The following is a 20905-nucleotide window of genomic DNA, read 5'->3' on the forward strand; positions in this document are numbered from 1 at the left end:
CCGTACCGTACTCTCTCTCTCTCTCTCTCTCTCTCTCTCTCTCTCTCTCTCATCGCATTTCAATTTCACTTAGCATTTGATTCAGTTTCTGCAATCTGTTTTTTATTTTTGCTTCAATCAATTTGACCTAATTTGATTTTCTAATAAGCCTGCTTATTAAGTGTTTGACTCTCTGAAATCTTTGTATGGCTCTTAAGTTTAATTTCATGTAGTTCCCTGCAATCGTGGCTTTATGTTTCTGCAGACGTATCATTTGAGATTGATAATGCAGTGTCTTAATCATTGAACACTTTCATAACAACTGTTTACCAAATTTATCTGAATTGGGGTCCTTTGTGAGATCTTATCAATTTTGAATCGGGTACAACGGCTACTTCTATGATTTGAGATTTGAGAATGAATTTAATGCAGGCCACATATCCCTAAATCATTGAGAAAGTTCAGTCATTCTCTCAAAGTATTGTTGGCTGCTTGTAAGTCACTCCATCCATTTCTCTGAAATTTTTGTTTGGCTCTTAAGTTTAATTCCATTTATAATTCTCTACTTGTGCACAGATATTATGTCTTAATCTGTAATATGCTTTCTTATCAATTGATGTGGAATGTCTGTCTGCAAATTTTGAGTGGGAAAATCAATGTTTGTTATGCATCATCTATTTGGCTCTCAGCTGTCTTTATAAGCAACCTTGGCCAATATCTATGAGTATTGTCTATAGCTAATTTTGCTTCCCAAGGTGCATGCCTTGTTTAGGGCCTGTAGTCTGTAGTTTGTACTGAGTAGTGGCATGGTGATGTAGTGGGGCACCATAGCCATCAAGTAAATGTGCTTTACCTCTTCTGTGCTTTACACAGTGGCTGAACTGCCTTGGTAGGTTCACTATGGCTGTCTCTAAGGAAATGCTGTAGTTGGTGTCTGTGAATTTGAATCTGAATATGCTCTAACCTCTGTATTTTTGTGAGCTTTTGGGTTCTGCTACTATGGCTCTGGACTTATCAAAACAAAGCTGCAGTGATAGTATAATTGGTATTCTCTAGGCTTACTCTGCTGAAAAGAATATAGATATACATGATTAATTAAACTAAATGATATATAATATGTGTGCTGCAATATATTGGCATTCTATATCATATATATATATATATATATATATATATTCTATATTCTATTTATACTTGTTGAACAGTGGATACTAATTGAGTACCCAGGAAACCAGCTGCTAAGGTCTATCTATATTAATAATCTCAAGGCATGCAAGCTTCATGAGTTCATGCATCAAGGCTTGCATTTATCTTGATGGGTTCGCATTCAAATAAGAACCCGGGTTTTGTATTGTTAGTATGCTCTTAACCATCACAAAAGACATATATTCTGAACATAATGAAACATGGTAATTTGTCTGCTGATTCTAGCCTATGCCTAAGATATACCCTTTACAAATTTTAAGGTTCACATTGCAATACTTACGTGACTGGTAATTTGTGGTTCACATTGCAATACAGAGATGTACAATTTGCTGAAGTTTTCTTATTCAGTGTCATGTGGCTGACAGATTTCCTTTTCCTCACAGGGCTTCTGAACCTACGAAGCAGAAATTGCTGAAGTCATTCCCACAAAATCTCAGTGCTTTAGTTCATCTGGTATGTTACCTAGTTTCCTAGCATTTCACTTCCATCCTCATGCTTCTTATATTCTCTTCTTTTCTTCCCATTCTTTATTGGGATATTGTGACATCATGTATATAGGTGTTGTTGTTTATGGTGTGAATATACCTAGATACATTTATGCTTTCTAGTATGAGTATGTGTTCTCCTTGCTTACCTTGTAGAACTTTGATGTTTGTTTAGGTACAAATTAGGTTTGAGCCACCTATGCAAGCTTCCATGGATACAAATTAGATATATTATCCTAGGTTATACTCAAAACAAGCTGCCATAAGTTTTAAGCATGTAGATTTTAAGTAAAATAGTTACCGTTTTCTTTGTTCTTTAGAAACTCTAAAACCTACCGTGCTGGAGCAAAATTGTATGTTGATACACTTCACACCAGTTTGAGGAATCCAGCAAAATGGTTATTGTTCTTTTACTCGGGTCATGTTGTTATTTTGTTTACTGGACCTAGTACAACGCGCAGTTTAATTTTGTCAAGGTATAGAAGAAGCGAAGGGCTGGGAGCCTCCAGGGAAGAAGACCCAAGTAATGGACAATCGCTGCAAGTTTTGGCTCCCTAAAAAGAAGAGATTTTGCGCCAATGTTCCCCTCTCTCCATCACTGTAAGCTCAGCAATATCTCACTCTTCCTTTTCAATTTATCGGTTGCTGATGTCTCATATTTTGCCTAACCCAACTCAAATTATGCTTAGGTTCTGTGGCAACCACACACCCAGGTCCAACAGCCAGTGGATTCCATGCCCAATAGACCCTTCTCAGTAATGACCTTTTATTTAATCTATCATTAAACCATAGTCCTATTCTTCAATTGTTTAACTTGTTCTGTTCTGTTTTGTGTTTATGTAGCTCTGTGCTTGAAGAAAATCTTGAAGGACATCTTAGGAGATGCCCATTGCTCAAACAAGTGGAGTCTCTGACTCACGAGCCCTTTTACCAGAAGGGTATCAATGCTGGCCAAGAAGAAGACCAACAAGAAATAGAAGCAGTCGGCAGTGAAAGAGTGGAGGATTCGGCATTGCCTGATGAACCCAAGTCGGGGGAGTTCAATTACATTCTTTCGGAAATGAAGAGGACTGTTTATAGTATGTCTTTGCGTGATTTCTATAAGTTGGTCGAAAAAATTGAGTCTGTTCATAAGTCTATATGCAAGGATATTTGCGAGTCGTATAAGGTGCCGGAAGCTTGTGGAATGTGGATCAACAGAGAGGTAGACAGGTATGTAGACAGATGGAATGTTGAGTTTTTCTTGGTGGAGGTTGTTGGATAATGTAAGAATAAGTTGTTGTTTGCAGAAAATTGCCATTTCAAGAGAAACATGTTATGCAGCAGGTGTCGATTCTTGGAAACATGGAAGAGGTTGGAGTAATAAAGAGTTCAGTAGCAAAGGAGAGGGCTGACTGTGATGATGGCAATGGGTTCCCTGTGAGGGATGACTGTGATTATGACAATGGTGTCCCTGCGGTGGTTGAGTTTGGAGCGGGAAGAGGATACTTGACACAAATGCTGGCAGATTGTTATGGCATTAAAAGGGTCTTTTTGGTTGAAAGGAAGTCATACAAACTGAAGGTTAGTTTAGTTAATGTCTCATTTTCCTGAGTGTAGATTGCTTGTCTTATACTATAGTTTAAATAGAAGGCACTGATCACCCTTGTTTGGCATGATCACATATGCTGCTTATAGGCTGATCGATCCTTGAGACAGAAAGAGAGGTTGATATTGCAACGTTTGAGAATAGACAGTAAGGTTTTCTGAAACTATTATCTCCAAAGTTGTTTTGTAGTTTTGTTCATTACATCGTACAATAAGTGATAATCTCATCAGGGATATGATAGATAAATGTTTAAGGCGAGAACTCTTTGCAATAACTTTTCTTGTTAAGGCTCTTTATGCCAGCAGATATGCAAAGAACAGTTCCATGCATACAAGTGTCTGTTACTGAATTTCATAAAAAAACTTCGCAATTCGCATATTATTATTCCTATGGCTATTATAAGTATTATTTGGAGATTAACTATTGCCCAACACCAAAACCCAATTGTCTGCCTCAAACAGGAGATTTGTGTCCGTAGGTAGAAATCCTAGCATGCAAGTTTGTGTTTATTAATACAACATATAAGATTATAAGGTAGTTCTACCACCATTCAAAAGAAGTTAGATTATAGCTTCTAGATTTCTTTATAAATATCTGTGGTAATGCAAATATATTCAGATTGTGAATTACCTAAATGAAATTTGTTTTTGTCAAGTAGTCCTAACCTTTTGACTTTCTTAACTTAGCAGCTTGAAATTATGCACCTGCCTGTTTCTTTCTCATTCCATCTTCAGGTGTATAGTTTCAGCTGTTGCTTAAGGGCCCTTTTGCCTACTCCTCTGAGACACCATTCTTATCATCCTTTTGAGCATCCACTCATTTGAACTATATTACTGCTCTGTGAGTGTTATGCTTCAACTTGACCGTTAGTTACATCTCTTCCCTGTCCATCCTTTTGGCAGTCAGCGTACACTTTCTCTCTTGTACTGTACATCGTGAGTAGTTCTCTCTTGTACAGTACATCTTGAGTAGTTCTTCAACCAATGTGAATGCTTCTATTTTAGTTTATGGAAAATTAGAACGGAACAATATGGGAGAATCTTGTGTATAAGTTTCTGTGGTTTTACATCTTGAAACATGCACTTGACTGTTTAATTCTTAAGGGTGTTCATTGCAAGAGTTAAAAATAAAAGAGTCATGTCTTGTATAGCCATCTCCGTATGCTCTACAAAGTAACTCTATCCATAATGCTGTGGTCTTAACTGAGAGATTATGAAGCAATGTCAGCCCAGGAACTGTGTGTTCTCTTTTTTATTTTTTATTTTTTTATTTATATTTGTTGTTCCCATCTCCATGTGGTTATCTGTTCTTTTTGAGTCCTTTATATCACTCGAACTACGTTACTAGTTTTTAGTTTTCTGCACCATTTATTTTGGCACCATCTCAATTTGTTTCGCATAGGGACTCTGACAAACCAGACATTCAGCATCTTCTACTAGGTCTGATTGTAAATTCATGTTCTTGATCTGCAAACCGGAAATGCGAATAAAAAGCTGAAGATACAAACAATTTGTCTGAGTATATGGTTCATTCATATTGCTAATATGATTTTCTACCACGAAAATGATTGAGTTGTCCCATTTACAATGTTTGAAATGGGAACTGAAGAACCTTTGCCCTCCTAACTTTTGCAGTTGAAGATTTAAACCTGAATGCTGTTGGGACATTGCGGGGAGGTCCTTACATTGCTATCGGTAAACATCTTTGTGGACCTGCAACAGGTAAATCATATTTGTAATCTGATAAACTTGCGTTCAGTTGTCAAAGTAACCATTACGCATAAAGAGAACAGAAAGGTCACTGATAATCATTGTATTTAATGTGAATAACTATTGCCTGTGAGAATTTCTGTTCTACTAAAGAATTGAAATATTTTTTTTATTTTTTTTCATGTATTATGTATAGATTTGACTCTGAGATGTTGCCTTGGAGAACAATCCAATCAAAGTAATGGAGGGGGATCTGTTAACCCAAACCTAAGAGGTCTAGCTATTGCCACATGTTGCCATCATCTTTGCCAGTGGAAGCACTACATAAGTAATAATTGATCTCATTATAAAATTTATAGTTGAGCATTACATTCAAATTACTTGCAGATATCTTTTCTTAATTAAATGGCTGAATAAAATTGGCTATCCTGCAGATAAGAAGTATATATTAGACTTGGGGATCACAAAAGAGGAATTCCATGTCATTATATGGTTTACTAGTTGGGCAGTGGATGCTGATCACGGCACAGATCTTCCCGACGTTACTGATTGCGGATTTCATCTTGAATCCATGTAATCATGCTGGACTTCTGTTTAGTTAAAATTGTATTCTTTCACTTTTGATTTTTTTGTTCATGGTTACACAGATGGATTTCCATCTTTATTTTCCTTATGAAATGGTTATTTACAAGTCCACAACAAATCTTGTGCAGTGAAAAGAAGCAATGCGATGGGGATAATGGGGTTGAAGATGTTGTGAGAAATATGAAATCAGTTGAGAGGGCTGCATTAGGGTTCATGTGCAAGCAGATTATAGACATGGGCAGGCTAATGTGGATGAAGGAACATGGATTAGAAGCGCAGTTTGTCAAATACGTACCATCTACTGTTTCTCCTGAAAACCATTTACTAATTGCCAAAAGCACCAAACTTTCTTGAAGTCATGTTTCAATTTTTGTCCTCGCTGTTTTCTAAAATGAGATTAATGTACTTTTCTGGAAGGAAGTTTTAGACTAAGATTTAAATGAATACTGAAGCTATTGTTATACTGATCTGCTGAACTCTGTATTGAACTCACATTTCATTTACCACAATTGAAGTGTTGATCAACAAAGGAAAAATTTAAGTGTCGAGACTACAGAATACTGTACCTTGAGAACTTCTATTTTCAGCTCTCTGCTTTGTCCCCCCCTTAACTATGTTCCACAGTTCTGGCCCCGTTTGGTTTTAAAGAAAAAGAAAGAAAATATTCCGTTTTTGTTTATAATTCGAGATTCTTTGTTGTGGTAAATAAATAAAAAGCAACATTAATTTAAAGTTTTAGGTAACTAACAGCAGATTGTAGAATCAACACAAAGTTTTAGGTAATTTAAAGTTTTTGCAAAAATGGGACATGCTGCATTCTTCTTTGCCTTTATCAGCCAGCAAGCTCTGTCTTTTATTTTGATTTATTAGGTTTTGGTTGTAATAGAGGTTTTGTTTTGTAACTTTATTGTACAGTGTTGAAAAATAAAAACACAAATCTTAGTTTTAAAAGCGTCTTCAGTTCAAAACACGTCTGAAAAATTACGTGAGATCAGGAGTTGGATGTGATCATCGACCTCCAGGTTAGAAGTACATGGCACTGCTGGCAAAGCTTGAATATTGGATATGTTCAGTGTTTCTTTATTTTTTCTTTGTTGAAATCACACATCATATTGGGTTTGTTCTCTCAAACATCATATTGGATTTGTTCTCTTTCCTAGCTTCTTCTTTCTGATCTGTTTGTCTGCTCCAATGTGAAAACTCCAAGATGCTCCATCATCTCCTCCCTATAAAACCTTCAACCCCATCCCAAACCCTACTCATCCACCGACTCATCTTCCACTCTCTCACTCTCACTCGCTCTCACTCAAACCCTAAAATGGAGCAGCAGCCCAAAGGCACTCTCGTCTTCTCCACCATCGGCAGACCCCAGTACGGCTTCGACCTCTTCTCCCTCCGCCTCCACTCCTCCAACCTCGAACACCGCCTCACCGACGGCCGCTCCATCAACTTCAACGCCCAGTTCGCCGACAGCCACCAATCCATCGTCTTCATCTCCGAACGTACCGGGTCACCGGCCATTTTCTTAACCCGACCCGGAAACCCGACCCCCCAGCTCCTCCACTCCGTCCCCGGCAGCCTCTTCCACGACCGACCCGTCATCAAGAACCGCAAGCTCTACTTCATCTCAGCTCACCAACATCCCGATCGCCTCTTCAAGAGCTGGTCGGCTCTCTACTCCACCGATCTCGACGAAAACAAAACGACCCGGTTGACTCCGCTCGGGTCAGTCGATTACAGCCCGGCCGTTTCTCTCTCCGGCGAGTTCGTCGCCGTCGCTTCCTACGGCTCTCGTCCTTGGGATGGCGAGTTTCACGAGCTCAACACCGACATCGTCGTCTTCCGAGCTTCGCAACCCGGAAAAAGGGTGCTCGTCTGCGAGCGCGGCGGGTGGCCCACCTGGTCCGGCGACTCCGTCGTCTACTTCCACCGCCGGGACGACGACGGCTGTTGGACCATTTTCCGAATTGACCTCCCGAACGATTTCGATTCCGCCACGTACCCGTTGACTCCCACTCGGGTCACTCCGACGGGCCTCCACTGCTTCACGCCGGCCGCCATGCACGACGGAAAACGCATCGCCGTCGCAACCCGCCGCCGAGAAACGAAGTTCCGCCACGTGGAGATCTTCGACGCCGACAGGGGGACGTTCAGTCCGGTCACCTCGACGGTGAACCCGGACTTCCACCATTACAACCCGTTTGTTTCGCCGGACTCCGAGTTTCTCGGGTACCACCGATTCCGCGGCGAGTCGACTCAGTGGGGCGGCGAGTCGATCATTCCTCACCTGGAGCCGGTAAGCTCTCCAATCAGACACCTCCGAATGTTAAGGCTTAACGGCTCGTTCCCGACCTTCTCTCCTGACGCCGATCTCGTCGCGTTTAATCCCGAATTCGAAGGAAACACCGGCGTCAAAATCGTCAAGTCCAACGGGTCAAAGTCTTGGACATTAATCAAAGGCCGTACGGCCTTCTACAACTCCTGGAGCCCCACAGAGAGACACGTCATATACACATCCATTGGCCCAATTTTCCAGTCAGCCAAAATGACGGTCCAGATTGCGCGAATCGAGTTTGACCCGTCTGATCTAAACGGTGACAAGGAGGACATCCCGTGCACCGTTAAAATCCTCACTCGCGAAGACACAGGGAACAACGCCTTCGCTTCCTGCTCCCCAGACGGCAAGTCGCTCGTCTTCCGGTCCGGTCGGACCGGCAACAAGAACCTCTACGTTGTCGACGCAGTTAACGGCGAGTTTAACGGCGGAATACACCGATTGACGGAGGGGCCGTGTATTGACACCATGCCGAGCTGGTCCCCCAAGGGAGACCTCATCGCCTTCTCGTCGAACCGGCACAAACCGGAGGACGCCGCTGTGTTCAGCATTTACGTCATCAAACCGGACGGGTCGGGGTTGCGGAGGATACACGTGGCGGGAGATGACGTGGACAGGGAGAGGATAAACCACGTGTGCTTTAGTAACGACGGGGAGTGGCTGCTGTTCACGGCGAACTTGGGGGGCGTGACGGCTGAGCCGGTGTCGTTTCCGAACCAGTTTCAGCCGTACGGGGATTTGTACACGATGAGATTGGACGGGAGTGGGCTGACGAGGCTGACGTGGAATGGATACGAGAATGGGACGCCGACGTGGCACACGGGTGATGACGTAGACTTGGGGCGTCTGCGTTTGGGGGAAGCTTGTGAGGTTGGAGATAAGCTCAAGGGTCAGTTTGACGAACCTCTTTGGATTTCTTGTGACATCTGAGACTAAAGAGGAGAGGAGATCTTCGTTTTTTACAGTGTCTGGGTCGTTTTTTACAGTATCTATTCGGATCTAATCCATCAAAATAAAATCATATTATACTTATTTTTCTGCTTTTGAGTATGTTTCGAAATTTCAGAGTCACTATTCTAATGTTGTCGAAGAAGCAGGTTTAATAATCATTTGCCCCAAAAGAAGTCCTATAGAAATACTTGGTAGGTGAACATGAGAAGAATGGCTTACCCCCAAAACTACATACAGGAGCTCAATATTTCATGTAGAACAATGTCAACTAAGATAGAGAGTTTGCATAAATTGTAGAACAATGTCACGAAAGAGATTGTTGATCCTTTGGAATTAGCAAGCATCACCAAAGGTTTTCTCCGTACTGTAACACATGTACAGAAATCCATCCTCGTCCTTGTACGATTCATAGACAAAGTTCATCAAACTAGCTGCAAATCACAATCATGAAAAAACTTACTAGTTACAACATGAGTTTATCAACAACATAAAAACTTGGTAAAATTAACGTGAATTGAGATGCAGAATTACCTGTTGGGGGTAGTGTATTCTGTACTAATACGAAGAGAGCTTCTCCAGGGTGTAGACGAAGTCTGTCGCTCAAAATGTAAATGAATTGCCCGACAGACGTGTCCCGGGGGACAAGATATCTATAGATCAAGGAAGAGATAATCAGAGCTCTTTGTGGTAACTACAATTTAGTACATTGCGTTTAACTATACAACCTATCAGAGTATCAGTCAAACTAAACAAGCTTTCTACCTTCCCCAAGCTACATTGTGACTAACCAAGAGTCCAAAATCTAAAATATCTGTCCAAAGCAGATATACTAGTATAGAGAACTGATAGAAGTCCCAATATTGGTGTATCTTGTGATTAAAAATGAATAATAGTCTGTGTCAAGAATCCTATCAGTTACGAGTTAAACAAGAATTCTACAATCCATACCCTAAAACCTATCTTGTTTAACAAATTTGGTAGTCAATAGTTAGAACCAAAGACAATTCAAACACTGTGTCGTGTAATATGTGAATGATCAGAATTGGCATTTTCTAGGTCACGCTTTAAAGCTTATCTTCGAAACCTATATTGAATATGAGATTGTGATCTAAATGTGTTAAACAAATAGACAGCAATCTTTATGAGGATAAACAATCTAAACCCTATAACCTATGTAGTCTGCTAAAATTTTTGGCAAAGCAATACTACTCTCCCTCACACCAACATTTAAACAAACCACTCTAAGCCTAATCATCCAAATTTCGATTCCAGAAGACATATATATGATGTCCATAAGATGCTAATGAAAGAATTAAAGGGTTGTGAATTTCAAATATGAAAGAGCTAAGAAAGCTTATGGAAAACTAACTTTCTCTTATCCAGCTGAGGAAGATCGCACTTGGCATACTTTTCAACAATCACCTACACAGGAACAACATCTCATCAATGTGAGCTTCATTAATCTTCAGCTGTCAGTAACTTTAGTTCTCACCGGAACTCGATCAGGGTAATTGGCCAGAATATTCCGCGATTCTTCCACCCTTTGTTCTGCCACAAGTCAAAATTCAAATCATATAAACACGAATTCTAACCAAAACCCAAAACAGAAAATCGAAAGAGTCGAGAACAAACCGAACGTAAGCTCATCCTTGAATGACTTTGTTCTACCCATCTCTTCGACTCTGCGTCTTCAAATCGAGAGAAGATAAAACGAGGAAGAAGAGAGTGCCGCAAACGCACTGCAAACCAGAACAGACAGCCTTCCAAGCAAACCATTTATATCAAATACGCCAAGGACTTTAATATCGGGTCGAGTTTTTATTCCGGCCCATTTATAGACCCGGCCCGGCCCGTCTCAACAGCTCTTAAACCCTTTTTCAAACGGTTGCTCCAGTCTCTGGCTCTCTGCAATGGAGGAGAAGAGCGGCTCCTCATGGCGTCTGCAGAGTGGTTCATATCTGGGAGAAGTCTCGGCCCTCTGTTTCCTTCACCCACCTGCTCACCTCTCTCATCAGCTTCCTTACTTGGTGGCCGGGTCGGGTTCGCAAATCTTGGTCTATGAATTGGAGCAGGGAACTATGTTGAGATCCTTGGACGTTTTCCAAGGCATTCGCGTGCAAGGCATTTGCTGCGGCAGCGGCGCTGTGATTGGCGACGACGGAAGTATTGGTTTCGATATGGCTGTGTTTGGGGAGAGGAGAGTGAAGATGTTTAGATTGGAGATTGATTTGGGGCAGCAGCAACAAGTCTTGGATGTTTGTTTGAGGCTGTTGCAGTTGTTGCCTAGCTTTGGGAACTGGGTCTTGGATGTTTCCTTCATCAAGGTACTTACTCAACTCCATGTTGTTGTTTTTTTGTTTGGTAACGGTTTTTTGTTACTGTTTGGTGATTTTTGTTTTTACTGTGGTCAGCATGGGGGAGGTGAATGTGTTGCTGTTGGGTGCAGTGACAACTCTGTTCATGTTTGGGATGTAGCTAGTTGTAATGTGGTTCTTCATGTTCAGCATCCTGGTTAGTTCTACTTGCAATGATTCATTTGTTTTGAGGTTCGGTTTTTTTCTTTTCGTTCTAAGAACTGAATTTTACTTTATTGAATTGTAGAGAGGACTCTTCTGTATTCAATGCGGTTATGGGGTGAAACTCTTGAAGCTCTGCGCATTGCATCCGGTACTATCTATAATCAGGTGGCTTTCTTCTTTGAGAAGCATGGTCTTCTTATTACTACTTCCACTGAAACCGACTTATACTACTTCTCCCACCCCATGGTTGATCTCTCTGACATTCGGAACTATTCTCATGAATTGGTTTTGCGCAGATCATTGTTTGGAAAGTGGCTCCTGAGTCTGAAGCATCATGTTTGACAAGCCAAGTTGAACACCGTATTGATCAAAGTAATTCACTCTCAAATGGTGTTCAGCTTCCTAATTGTCAGTATGAAGTTATACATATCAGCAAACTTGCAGGACATGAAGGTTCAATATTTCGCCTATCGTGGTCCTCTAATGGATCAAAACTGGTTTCCGTATCTGACGATCGTAGGTGAATTAGTTCCTTAAATTCTATGATCTTTATGATATTTTTATATTAATGATTGTTCCCAATCGTTTATTTGCTCTCTTTGTTGGCGCAGTGCTCGTGTCTGGGCAGTTTGTACTGAAACAAAGCATTCTAAGAAGCCAGCAGACTCCATTGAACTTATGTTGTTTGGTCACAGTGCCCGAGTTTGGGACTGCTGCATTCTTGGATCGGTAAGCTTTACAAAATGTTTGAACATTGCCTCTTTTATCTTAACAAATAGACTACGTTAGTGGAAAATGAACTCCCGGTGAGAACAGATATGTCAATTTATACTCAAGAAGAGTTGTCATTTATTGGATTTTCAGTTCAGTCAATCTTCCGATGTGTGTGGATGTTCTCGGTTATATGACTTAATTTGCTTAAATTTTATCTCCTAGTCAACTGGACTTCATTGTTCTGGTTCTGTTTGCATATGTTTAATTTCCTCAATGAGCAGTAGCCAAGTTGGTCTACACTACAATATATAATTCTTACAAATAACTAGTTCTTAACCACTTTCTCCGACACTATTTTTCTTCTTATGTAGTTAATTGTCACAGCTGGTGAGGATTGTACTTGTCGCGTGTGGGGGCTGGATGGTAAGCACCTGGAGACAATCAAGGAGCACACGTAAGTAACTAGTGTATCTTTTTCTGCTGAATTTTGACCAACATAAAATGATTACGTTGGCTTCTATCATAAAATTCTGTAAATCAAGTGCTTGTATACAATATCCGCATTGTTTTAGAATAAATTCTGGATAAAAATTAGTTGGGAATAGTTTGGGGAACTCTAGTTTTGTGGCAGACAGCCCTGATCATTCCCTTTCTTTTTATGTACAGAGGAAGGGGCATATGGCGATGTTTGTATGATCCAAAATCTTCGCTTCTAATTACTGCGGGCTTTGACTCTGCAATTAAAGTACATCAGCTGCACATTTCATACTCTGGGGGATTAGACGGACTTGCAGAGACAAAACAAATTGATGGAATATTTACATACACAACTCGTATCCCTACATTATGTGAGAATATTGGACCTATGGACAGGTATTACTCTAAATGTTACAAACTCTGGGGTTCGTCTGAGGACTCTTAAACTACACAATCTTAATATTATCAAAGGGAAGAAAAATAAGTTTTTATTCAGAATACTCTTGTTAGGTTTTTTGAAAATGCAATATAAAAATTTGGTTGTCCTCATAACTGTGCTAGGGTAAGTGATCCGGGGACACAATAGATGAGAAAGGAGTAGACTTTAAGAGTCCAACTGCTTAAAATCTGGCAGGTAAATGATACATTTGTCAAATAGATGGGGTAAGTAATCCAGGGGCACAACAGATAAGAAAGAACTAGACTATAAGAGTCCAACTGCTTAAAATCTGGTAGGCAAATGATACATTTGTCAGAAATAGATGGGTGAGTATTAGGACCTCAAGCTTTATAAATATGCATACATACAATATAATTATACACAAACAAACACACATTAGCTTTCTTTCAGATATGCCTTTTCATGTTCTCTTCTGAGTGCTCTATTTTCTTTTTAACTAAACAAAAAAAAATTATTAATTGGTATTGAGTGGAAATATTGATCTCTTTCTTATCTCCAGCAAAAGTGAATATGTTCGTTGCTTGCGAGTTACATGTGAGGACACCCTTTATGTTGCCATAAACCATGCATATTAGTACCTCAAGCTTTATAAATATGCATACATACAATATAATTATACACAAACAAACACACATTAGCTTTCTTTCAGATATGCCTTTTCATGTTCTCCTCTGAGTGCTCTTTTTTCTTTTTAACAAACAAAAAAAATTATTGATTGGTATTGAGTGGAAATATTGATCTCTTTCTTATCTCCAGCAAAAGTGAATATGTTCGTTGCTTGCGATTTACATGTGAGGACACCCTTTATGTTGCCACAAACCATGGTTATTTGTACCATGCTAAGCTATTGGATACTGGAGAAGTAGAATGGACGAAACTCGTTCGCGTCAGTGACGAGGTCCCAATTGTTTGCATGGATTTATTGTCAGAATCATTCAATCTTTCTTCGGGTGTTAAGGATTGGATCGCTGTTGGAGATGGTAAAGGAAACATGACAGTTGTTGGGGTTATGTATGGTGCTTCTGCCCCAAAAGTGGGTTTTGCTTTTACTTGGTCAGCTGGAAAAGAAAGACAACTCCTTGGAGCACATTGGTGCCAATCAGTAGGTTATGGGTAATGTTCACTTAATTCTCATCCTTTTACTCATCCTTACCTAAGTTACTCGTACATATTGAATTGATGCCATCCACTTTCCCATTGTAGATGTATTGGCCACGAATGTCAATGATAATCATATTCTAGAATTGCTACGCATATCACCGTGCCAATTTGGAGACTGATTATGGCCATGCTACTTAGACTTCCATGATAGGCATTGTTTTTCAGATGCAGAAAGTTAGAACATTCAGCTCATCAATTCTGCTGTTGTCATCATGTAGGTACATCTTCACTGCTGATCATAGAGGAACGCTGAAGCTCTGGAGTCTGTGTCACTGCTCTGCAAAGAGCTGTGATGTGTCTCTCTTAGCTGAATTCACATCAAGTTTCGGAAGTAGAATTATGTGTTTAGATGCATCATTAGAGGAAGAGGTGACCACATCTCATCATTATTTTCATTTTTCTTATTTAATTTCATTTATATGGGATTTTCACATTTTCTGTTTCGTCTAGCTAAATATTGTTCCATCATTGATAAGTGTTTGGAATCTTCAGATGTACATGTGTATATACACATACATATATATACACACACACACACACACGAAGCCGTTCCAAAGAGGACATCCGCACAGCCCTTAAAGTGTGTATATATATATACACACACACACACCATATCATCTGTCTTTATCAATCCCACATTTTTGTTTCTGCATCCCATCCCCCTCCCCTCTGAACAAAACTGTGAAACACACTTACCCCAAAGCTGCAATTTAAGTTCTAAAGTTCTTTGATAGGTAAGAAATGATGAATAATGAGTTATTGACTATTGCAATGCTCAGTGACACAGGAAACGAAAAGCATCTCCCTTCGATTAACGTACCTGCCTCAGTTAATTGTAAAACGAATGGAATATTTCCAATTGATGCCTTTAATGGACTTGAATTGGATTTATCCTCAATTGTTTTTATATCCCCTCGAGTTCCATTTGCAGGTATTGGTATGTGGAGATATACGTGGAAATCTTCTTTTGTTCCCTTTGTTGAAGAGTGTGTTGCTGGGCACATTGGTTGCTGATGATAACATATCTCCATCAAGTTGTTTCAAAGGTGCTCATGGGATATCAAGCATCTCCAGTGTTGCTGTTGGTAGACTAAGTTCTAATCAGATAGAAATATGCTCGGTACGGCAGACTTTACTTTTTGATTTAATACTTTATTTTTGTTAGCATATGTTTGTGTCCCGTCTGTTTATGTGTGTATCTCTGAGAAACTTTTGAGCAATATAGTGTTCCTTTGTTAAAAAAAAAAACAGAGTTCTTGTCATATCTCATTCGTGGTCTTCTCACTCTTTCAGACAGGAGCAGATGGGTGTATATGCTATCTGGAATATGACAAAGATAGGAAGGATTTGGAATTCATAGGGATGAAACAAGTGAAGGAGTTGAGTCTTATTCAATCTGTCTCTGCGTGCAATAGCTCTGTGACCAAGCTGTCAAATTCTCGTTACGCTGCTGGTTTTGCATCAGTGGATTTTATAATTTGGAATTTATTAACTGAGACCAAGGTAAATTCTCTTCGTGCACATCATATTGCTTCCTCTAAAATGATTTAGACGTTATTTGTGGTCTTTATTTTTGGCACCTGAGTCCATATTTTCCCCAGGTCATCCAAATTCCATGTGGTGGATGGCGGCGTCCTCATTCCTATTATCTTGGTGATGTACCAGAGATAAAGAACTGCTTTGCATATGTTAAGGTTCGTATCAGCCTGTCTATTTCGATTAAATAATTTCCAAAGAAAAAAAAACCACTAGAATTTAGGTAGGTACACGAAGGGGGTCAATATTCTTCTGATACAAAGGAGGGCTAAGACCCAGGGGGGAAAAGTGAGAGTCAAAGAGTGACCCTGGGTGTGAGTAGAATTGCTGTCTACCGCTGAAGCTAAAAGCCTCACTTTATTTTAACTTTTGAACAAATCTATAACAGCCATGATACGACATAAATTGCTATAGAATTTGCTGCTAGGCACATCATTTTATCTTTTTAGTTAAATACTATGCGTATGATTCATTTCACTTTTCAGAAGTAAGGTTCGAACATTTTCCTATAATTTTGAGTTTATCCAAAGGTCTGCACAATATTCATTTTTTTGTCAGGATGATATCATTTATATTCATCGACACTGGGTACTGGATGGTGACAGGAAGGCACTCTCTAGGAATTTGCATATGCAATTCCATGGGAGAGAGATGCATTCCATATGCTTTGTCTCAGAGGAATTGCAACATGGAGTAATTGGGAAGGACCGTCTGTCCAATAGATCTAGTTGGATTGCAACTGGTTGTGAAGATGGAACTGTCAGGTTGACTAGGTATGGCTATTATTATATGCTGCGTAGAATCTGAAATAAATGTGGCTTAGTTAGCTGAATTTATTTGGTAATATAATTGAATATTTGGATCTAATTTCTAGACCTTAGCATGGTCAGCTTAGAGTATACGTGCTTGCTGCATGCATGTGTCCACAGAGAATTGAGCACATGCTTCGCATTTTAATTATTTCTGCAACCCCCCAAGTCAGTAAACTGACTGAATGTTTATGCAAAAGCAGCTGATCATGTAATGGTTTACTTAGGTATATGCCAGGTGTTGAGAATTGGTCTGGATCAAAATTGCTTGGGGAGCATGTTGGTGGATCAGCTGTGAGATCAATATGCTCTGTGTCAAAGATAAACATACTTCCATCAGATATGACGAGCTATCTCAATATGAGAACTCGTGACAATGAAGCAACAGAGAATAGAGAAACTCCGGCTTTATTGATTTCTGTTGGTGCAAAGCGGGTTTTGACTTCATGGCTACTAAGAAATAGGAAAGTAGACAAGAAGGAAGAAATAGTATGTGATCTGCAGCATGACAACACTGGAAATGGCAATACATGTCTGTCCCCAGAGTCACCTTCAATGTCATTCCAGTGGCTATCTACAGATATGCCAGCAAAATATTCTAGTATTCAAAAAGTTCCAAACATTGAGAAAAGAGTTGATCAAGCTGGGGACGTTTCTGATGGGAAAGATGCAGCATCAGAAAAGGGAAACAAAGAGTTGAACCTCATTAAGGATAAATATGAAGATGACTGGAGATACATGGCTGTTACTGCCTTCCTAGTGAAATGTGTCAATTCCAGGTAATATAAGCTACTAACATTTCTCTTTCTTGTCAAATTTCTATTTGGACCTAATACATTTTCGTGCATTTTTATTCAGGATAACCGTCTGTTTTATTGGTGTCGCTTGTTCTGATGCCACCCTTGCATTACGGGCTCTAGTTTTGCCTTATAGGCTATGGTATTTATAAAGAGCATCTACTGTGTTTCTTTTGTTAATTTTTTTTTTGTTAATTTTTTTTTCATGGCCTCATGATATTATCTTTCTTCATCTCAATGTAGGTTTGATGTTGCTTTTCTGTGTCCTCTATCATCACCAGTTTTATCCCTACAGCATGTCATCCTTCCTGCATGTCTACCTTCTGAAGGTTAGTTATTATTGTGGTTTCTAGAAGTTTGTGCATTGGTAAAACTTTTTGACATACATAGTTGGAATTGTTGAGCCCCTCTATTATGGACCATAACGTTGGTCCCCATTAGTTACATAGTTTCCCCGTGTTGCAAATCGAATGATGTAATAATAAGAATGTGGTTATTCAGAATCTGCCTTAATTGAATTTGGTCAGAATCATAACTATTGTCAGTTCTGGAATTTTATTTGAGAAGCATCTTTTAAGCGGCATTGACCATTGCAGCTATGCCATTAGAATGTAAGTTCAGAATCATAACTATAGTTCCTTTGCAACCATCTTTTTGGTATTTTCTTGGGCTTCTTTTGCTATCGCAACTTATCCACAATCGGGACATTTTGGTTGGATGTAAGATTTATATATTTTAAGATTTGAAATTACACTTCAAATCATAGATAGTCATTCTCTGTCGCCCATGGTATTCCCCTTGTTATGGTTTTGGTCATTTTTAAGCATATGCATGCTAGGGTTGAGATTATTCAAAATCTTTGTCCGGATTCTCATATCTTGATTTTTGGGTTGGGTTATTGAAGTGTAGCGTCTTGTCATTTTGATTCACAGGCAATTGGCAGATTGGAAGTTTGTATATCCTCATCAGTGGGGCTACTGATGGAAGTATTGCCTTTTGGGACCTGACTAAAAGCATTGAAGCTTTTATGCAGCTGGTATCAGTACTTGATGTAGAAAAGTTCATTGACTGTCAGAAACGGCCGAGAACAGGGAGGGGAAGTCAAGGTGGACGATGGTGGAGATCTCTAGGCAGTAGCATGTCCCGGAATAGGCAAGGTGCCAGTTCCACCGCTGTTAAAGCTGGAGTGGGAACCGATGAAAAGCCAAAACATTCTGGAACTTCATCAATGCTAAATGATCATGGGAGCAGTAGAACGGCTTCTTCACATGCTACTCATACTGCTTCACTAGATTCAGAAACAAGTGCTTATGATTCCTCATCGGACATATGTGAAATATCACCTTTATTTGTCTTCAAGGCCATTCATCTATCTGGTGTCAATTCTCTCTATGTTTCAGATGTAGAGGGTTGTCAAAGTCCTGAAATCGGTTTTCTCTATAATTTGATTAGTGGGGGTGATGATCAAGCCCTTAGTTGTCTCACATTTGAATTATCAGTGTCAACATCAAGCTCTGAATTTGATAATATGACACTGGAAATAAAAAATTCAATCTCTGAATCTGGAAATGCAAAGAAGTTAATTCATTGTAACCAAGACAAGAACTATTGGATCCGATTCTTAAATCATGATAAAGTCCCCTCAGCTCACAGCTCTGCCGTAAAAGGTAAAGGCCATATCCGATTCTTAATTCATGCTATAATTAATGTTGTTTACTAAGATACTTTCTTTTATTTAGGTGTTTGGACAGACGGATCTTGGGTTTTTTCAACTGGTCTAGATCAGCGTGTCAGGTGCTGGCGTCTCCAGGAGGAAGGTAAATTAATCGAGTATGCTTATCTGGTCATCAGTGTGCCAGAGCCAGAAGCTCTGGATGCTAAACTGTGTGGCAGGTGGGTAGAATGCCTTACTGTTCAATCATGTAGCATTTGATTGATATAACATTTAGCAGATAACAATTTACAAGGTTTGTTTTATTTAGGAACAAATATCAGATTGCAGTAGCTGGGAGGGGAATGCAAATGCTGGAGTTCTCTGAAATATCTGGCATCAGTTAATCCACCCCAATAATAAAGCTCTGCTGTGTTGATAATGGGTATAGCCTTACCTTTAAACTATTTCAGAATCAAAGTTTCGTCGGAATGTTGAGGGACCTGGTTTGGTCGGGTTTGTGGACTTTACGGTACGGATTTAGTCCACAAAATAGCTCAAGTTTTCATTCGTGGATTAGCTACTGCTTGTGTTGACACATCTGATGATATCTCCATGCCCCCTGCTTCTGTGGCCGCCAATTTTGGAAAGTAAATGGTGGAGTATGTCCACTCAAAGAAGTGAAAATTTTGTTGCAGAATCTGTTATCCTAGGTGGCCAAGATGGACAAGTATCTTGACCATCCGTATGACATAATTTCTGATTTTGTTGATGACTTCCACTGCTGGTGAATGACCATTAATAAGCCTGCACGACAAGCTTCAGCTTCAGCTTCACATTGGCAGGGCTGAATTAACATGCAGCAGGAACTTGGACCAAGCAGCTTTGAAGTTTCCAGATTCATCCCGTGCTAGCACACCAACCCCTCCACGTTGAGAGTCGCTTTGAAAGCCACCATCAATATTAATTTTGAGCCTACCCCTTGGAGGAGAAACTAGTGGCAAATTCATGGGAGTTCCTAGGCACAAAGTCGATGCCTTTCCAAAATGTTATTCTCACATCATATAGTTCATAAAGCCATAAAGAAGAACTCTAATCCAGTTGAAGGCAGCTTCTCCATCATATCAAATCACCAGCCTGTAAGAGAGTCAACAACATGGTTTCGACCCTGAAGTGTATAGCCAGAAATATGCAACCGCGTTGCACTTCTTGAAAAGATGAAGGTCAGTTTCATACTCAAAGCGACAAAGAGGGCACAAGTGATTAGGGAGAACAACTCTCTTACTGTACCGTCATGGTTTTGCACTTTTTTTTTTTCTTTTTTTTTTGAGAATGCATGGTTTTGCACTTTTGCTGACTACAGTTTAAGGTAAAACACTACAGCTATCTGATATTTGATATTTAAACAGAGTATGCTTCTGCTGTGGGATGATTTAGTACCAAATATATTAACCGTCAGAGTCTATGATCTATTTATGGATCTACATGCTTCCAAATTTCTTCTCGACTTTTACTTGTTCACATCCCCTGAAACTCTTATTAAATAACTCCACAAATTACATCTGTTAAATTTGTAGTTTTAGGACATGCGCGATCTGCAAGCCAATATCAATACAGCACATTTTCAGCTTTCAAGAACTTGGCCATTGCCAATGCTGGCTGCAAAACCACGCACCTCCATTGCTGCATGTTATCACCCCTCCACAGCCAATCTTACCTGCATGGCCAGTTCTGGTGCCATCAAAAATTCAACATTATTCAACATGTCTTGAAGGTCTTGTAATAGCAGCTTAATTGGCCTTGTTCCAATCCCAGACATAATTTAGAATGAGCGTCATGAAATGAGTTGGAAAATGAAAGGAGGGTTAATAAAAAAGTACACAAGGTTTCAACTTCCAAATGAAAGTTCTAAGGAATTTTATGCTTAACATGGACACATCCAA

The 20905-nt window shown here is 39.8% G+C and overlaps 3 protein-coding genes across 3 annotated transcripts; 2 read left to right on the top strand and 1 right to left on the bottom strand.

Annotated features, from left to right (window-relative positions):
• Positions 1-411: 411 nt before the first annotated feature.
• On the top strand, positions 412-6200 carry LOC101314697 (tRNA guanosine-2'-O-methyltransferase TRM13 homolog). Its single transcript, XM_004288290.1, has 11 exons — positions 412-473; positions 1569-1638; positions 2147-2270; positions 2360-2425; positions 2514-2882; positions 2960-3233; positions 3348-3405; positions 4893-4979; positions 5164-5241; positions 5402-5540; positions 5681-6200. The coding sequence occupies exons 3-11, from the start codon at positions 2197-2199 to the stop codon at positions 5904-5906; spliced, it is 1371 nt and encodes a 456-aa protein (XP_004288338.1). The 5' UTR covers positions 412-473; positions 1569-1638; positions 2147-2196; the 3' UTR covers positions 5907-6200.
• Positions 6201-8716: 2516 nt separating this feature from the next.
• LOC101298746 (autophagy-related protein 8i-like) lies at positions 8717-10586 on the bottom strand. Its single transcript, XM_004288321.1, has 5 exons — positions 10471-10586; positions 10331-10386; positions 10208-10260; positions 9370-9488; positions 8717-9269 (listed from the first exon to the last, which is right to left on the bottom strand). Exons 1-5 carry the CDS (start codon positions 10508-10510, stop codon positions 9172-9174), a joined length of 366 nt encoding a protein of 121 aa, XP_004288369.1. The 5' UTR covers positions 10511-10586; the 3' UTR covers positions 8717-9171.
• Positions 10587-10748: 162 nt separating this feature from the next.
• On the top strand, positions 10749-19553 carry LOC101298466. Its single transcript, XM_004289384.1, has 19 exons — positions 10749-11162; positions 11250-11349; positions 11440-11525; positions 11654-11877; positions 11969-12086; positions 12443-12525; positions 12738-12944; positions 13765-14121; positions 14388-14538; positions 15101-15289; positions 15463-15672; positions 15771-15863; positions 16264-16478; positions 16742-17293; positions 17373-17453; positions 17555-17640; positions 18244-18978; positions 19051-19204; positions 19294-19553. The coding sequence occupies exons 1-19, from the start codon at positions 10749-10751 to the stop codon at positions 19367-19369; spliced, it is 4131 nt and encodes a 1376-aa protein (XP_004289432.1). The 3' UTR covers positions 19370-19553.
• Positions 19554-20905: the final 1352 nt, after the last annotated feature.

The sequence above is a fragment of the Fragaria vesca genome, linkage group LG1, assembly GCF_000184155.1.
Source record: "Fragaria vesca subsp. vesca linkage group LG1, FraVesHawaii_1.0, whole genome shotgun sequence".
NCBI lineage: Eukaryota > Viridiplantae > Streptophyta > Magnoliopsida > Rosales > Rosaceae > Fragaria > Fragaria vesca.

Coding starts and splice junctions, on each gene's coding strand:
- LOC101314697 (XM_004288290.1), top strand. CDS start 2,197: ATGGACAATCGCTGCAAGTTTTGGCTCCCTAAAAAGAAGAGATTTTGC. Junction 3,406..4,892: donor GCAACGTTTGAGAATAGACA/GTAAGGTTTTCT, acceptor TAACTTTTGCAG/TTGAAGATTTAAACCTGAAT. Junction 5,541..5,680: donor GGATTTCATCTTGAATCCAT/GTAATCATGCTG, acceptor AATCTTGTGCAG/TGAAAAGAAGCAATGCGATG.
- LOC101298466 (XM_004289384.1), top strand. CDS start 10,749: ATGGAGGAGAAGAGCGGCTCCTCATGGCGTCTGCAGAGTGGTTCATAT. Junction 14,539..15,100: donor ATGCATCATTAGAGGAAGAG/GTGACCACATCT, acceptor TTCCATTTGCAG/GTATTGGTATGTGGAGATAT. Junction 17,641..18,243: donor TGCATGTCTACCTTCTGAAG/GTTAGTTATTAT, acceptor TTTGATTCACAG/GCAATTGGCAGATTGGAAGT.
- LOC101298746 (XM_004288321.1), bottom strand. CDS start 10,510: ATGGGTAGAACAAAGTCATTCAAGGATGAGCTTACGTTCG. Junction 10,261..10,330: donor ATTACCCTGATCGAGTTCCG/GTGAGAACTAAA, acceptor GTTCCTGTGTAG/GTGATTGTTGAAAAGTATGC. Junction 9,270..9,369: donor GAATACACTACCCCCAACAG/GTAATTCTGCAT, acceptor TGTGATTTGCAG/CTAGTTTGATGAACTTTGTC.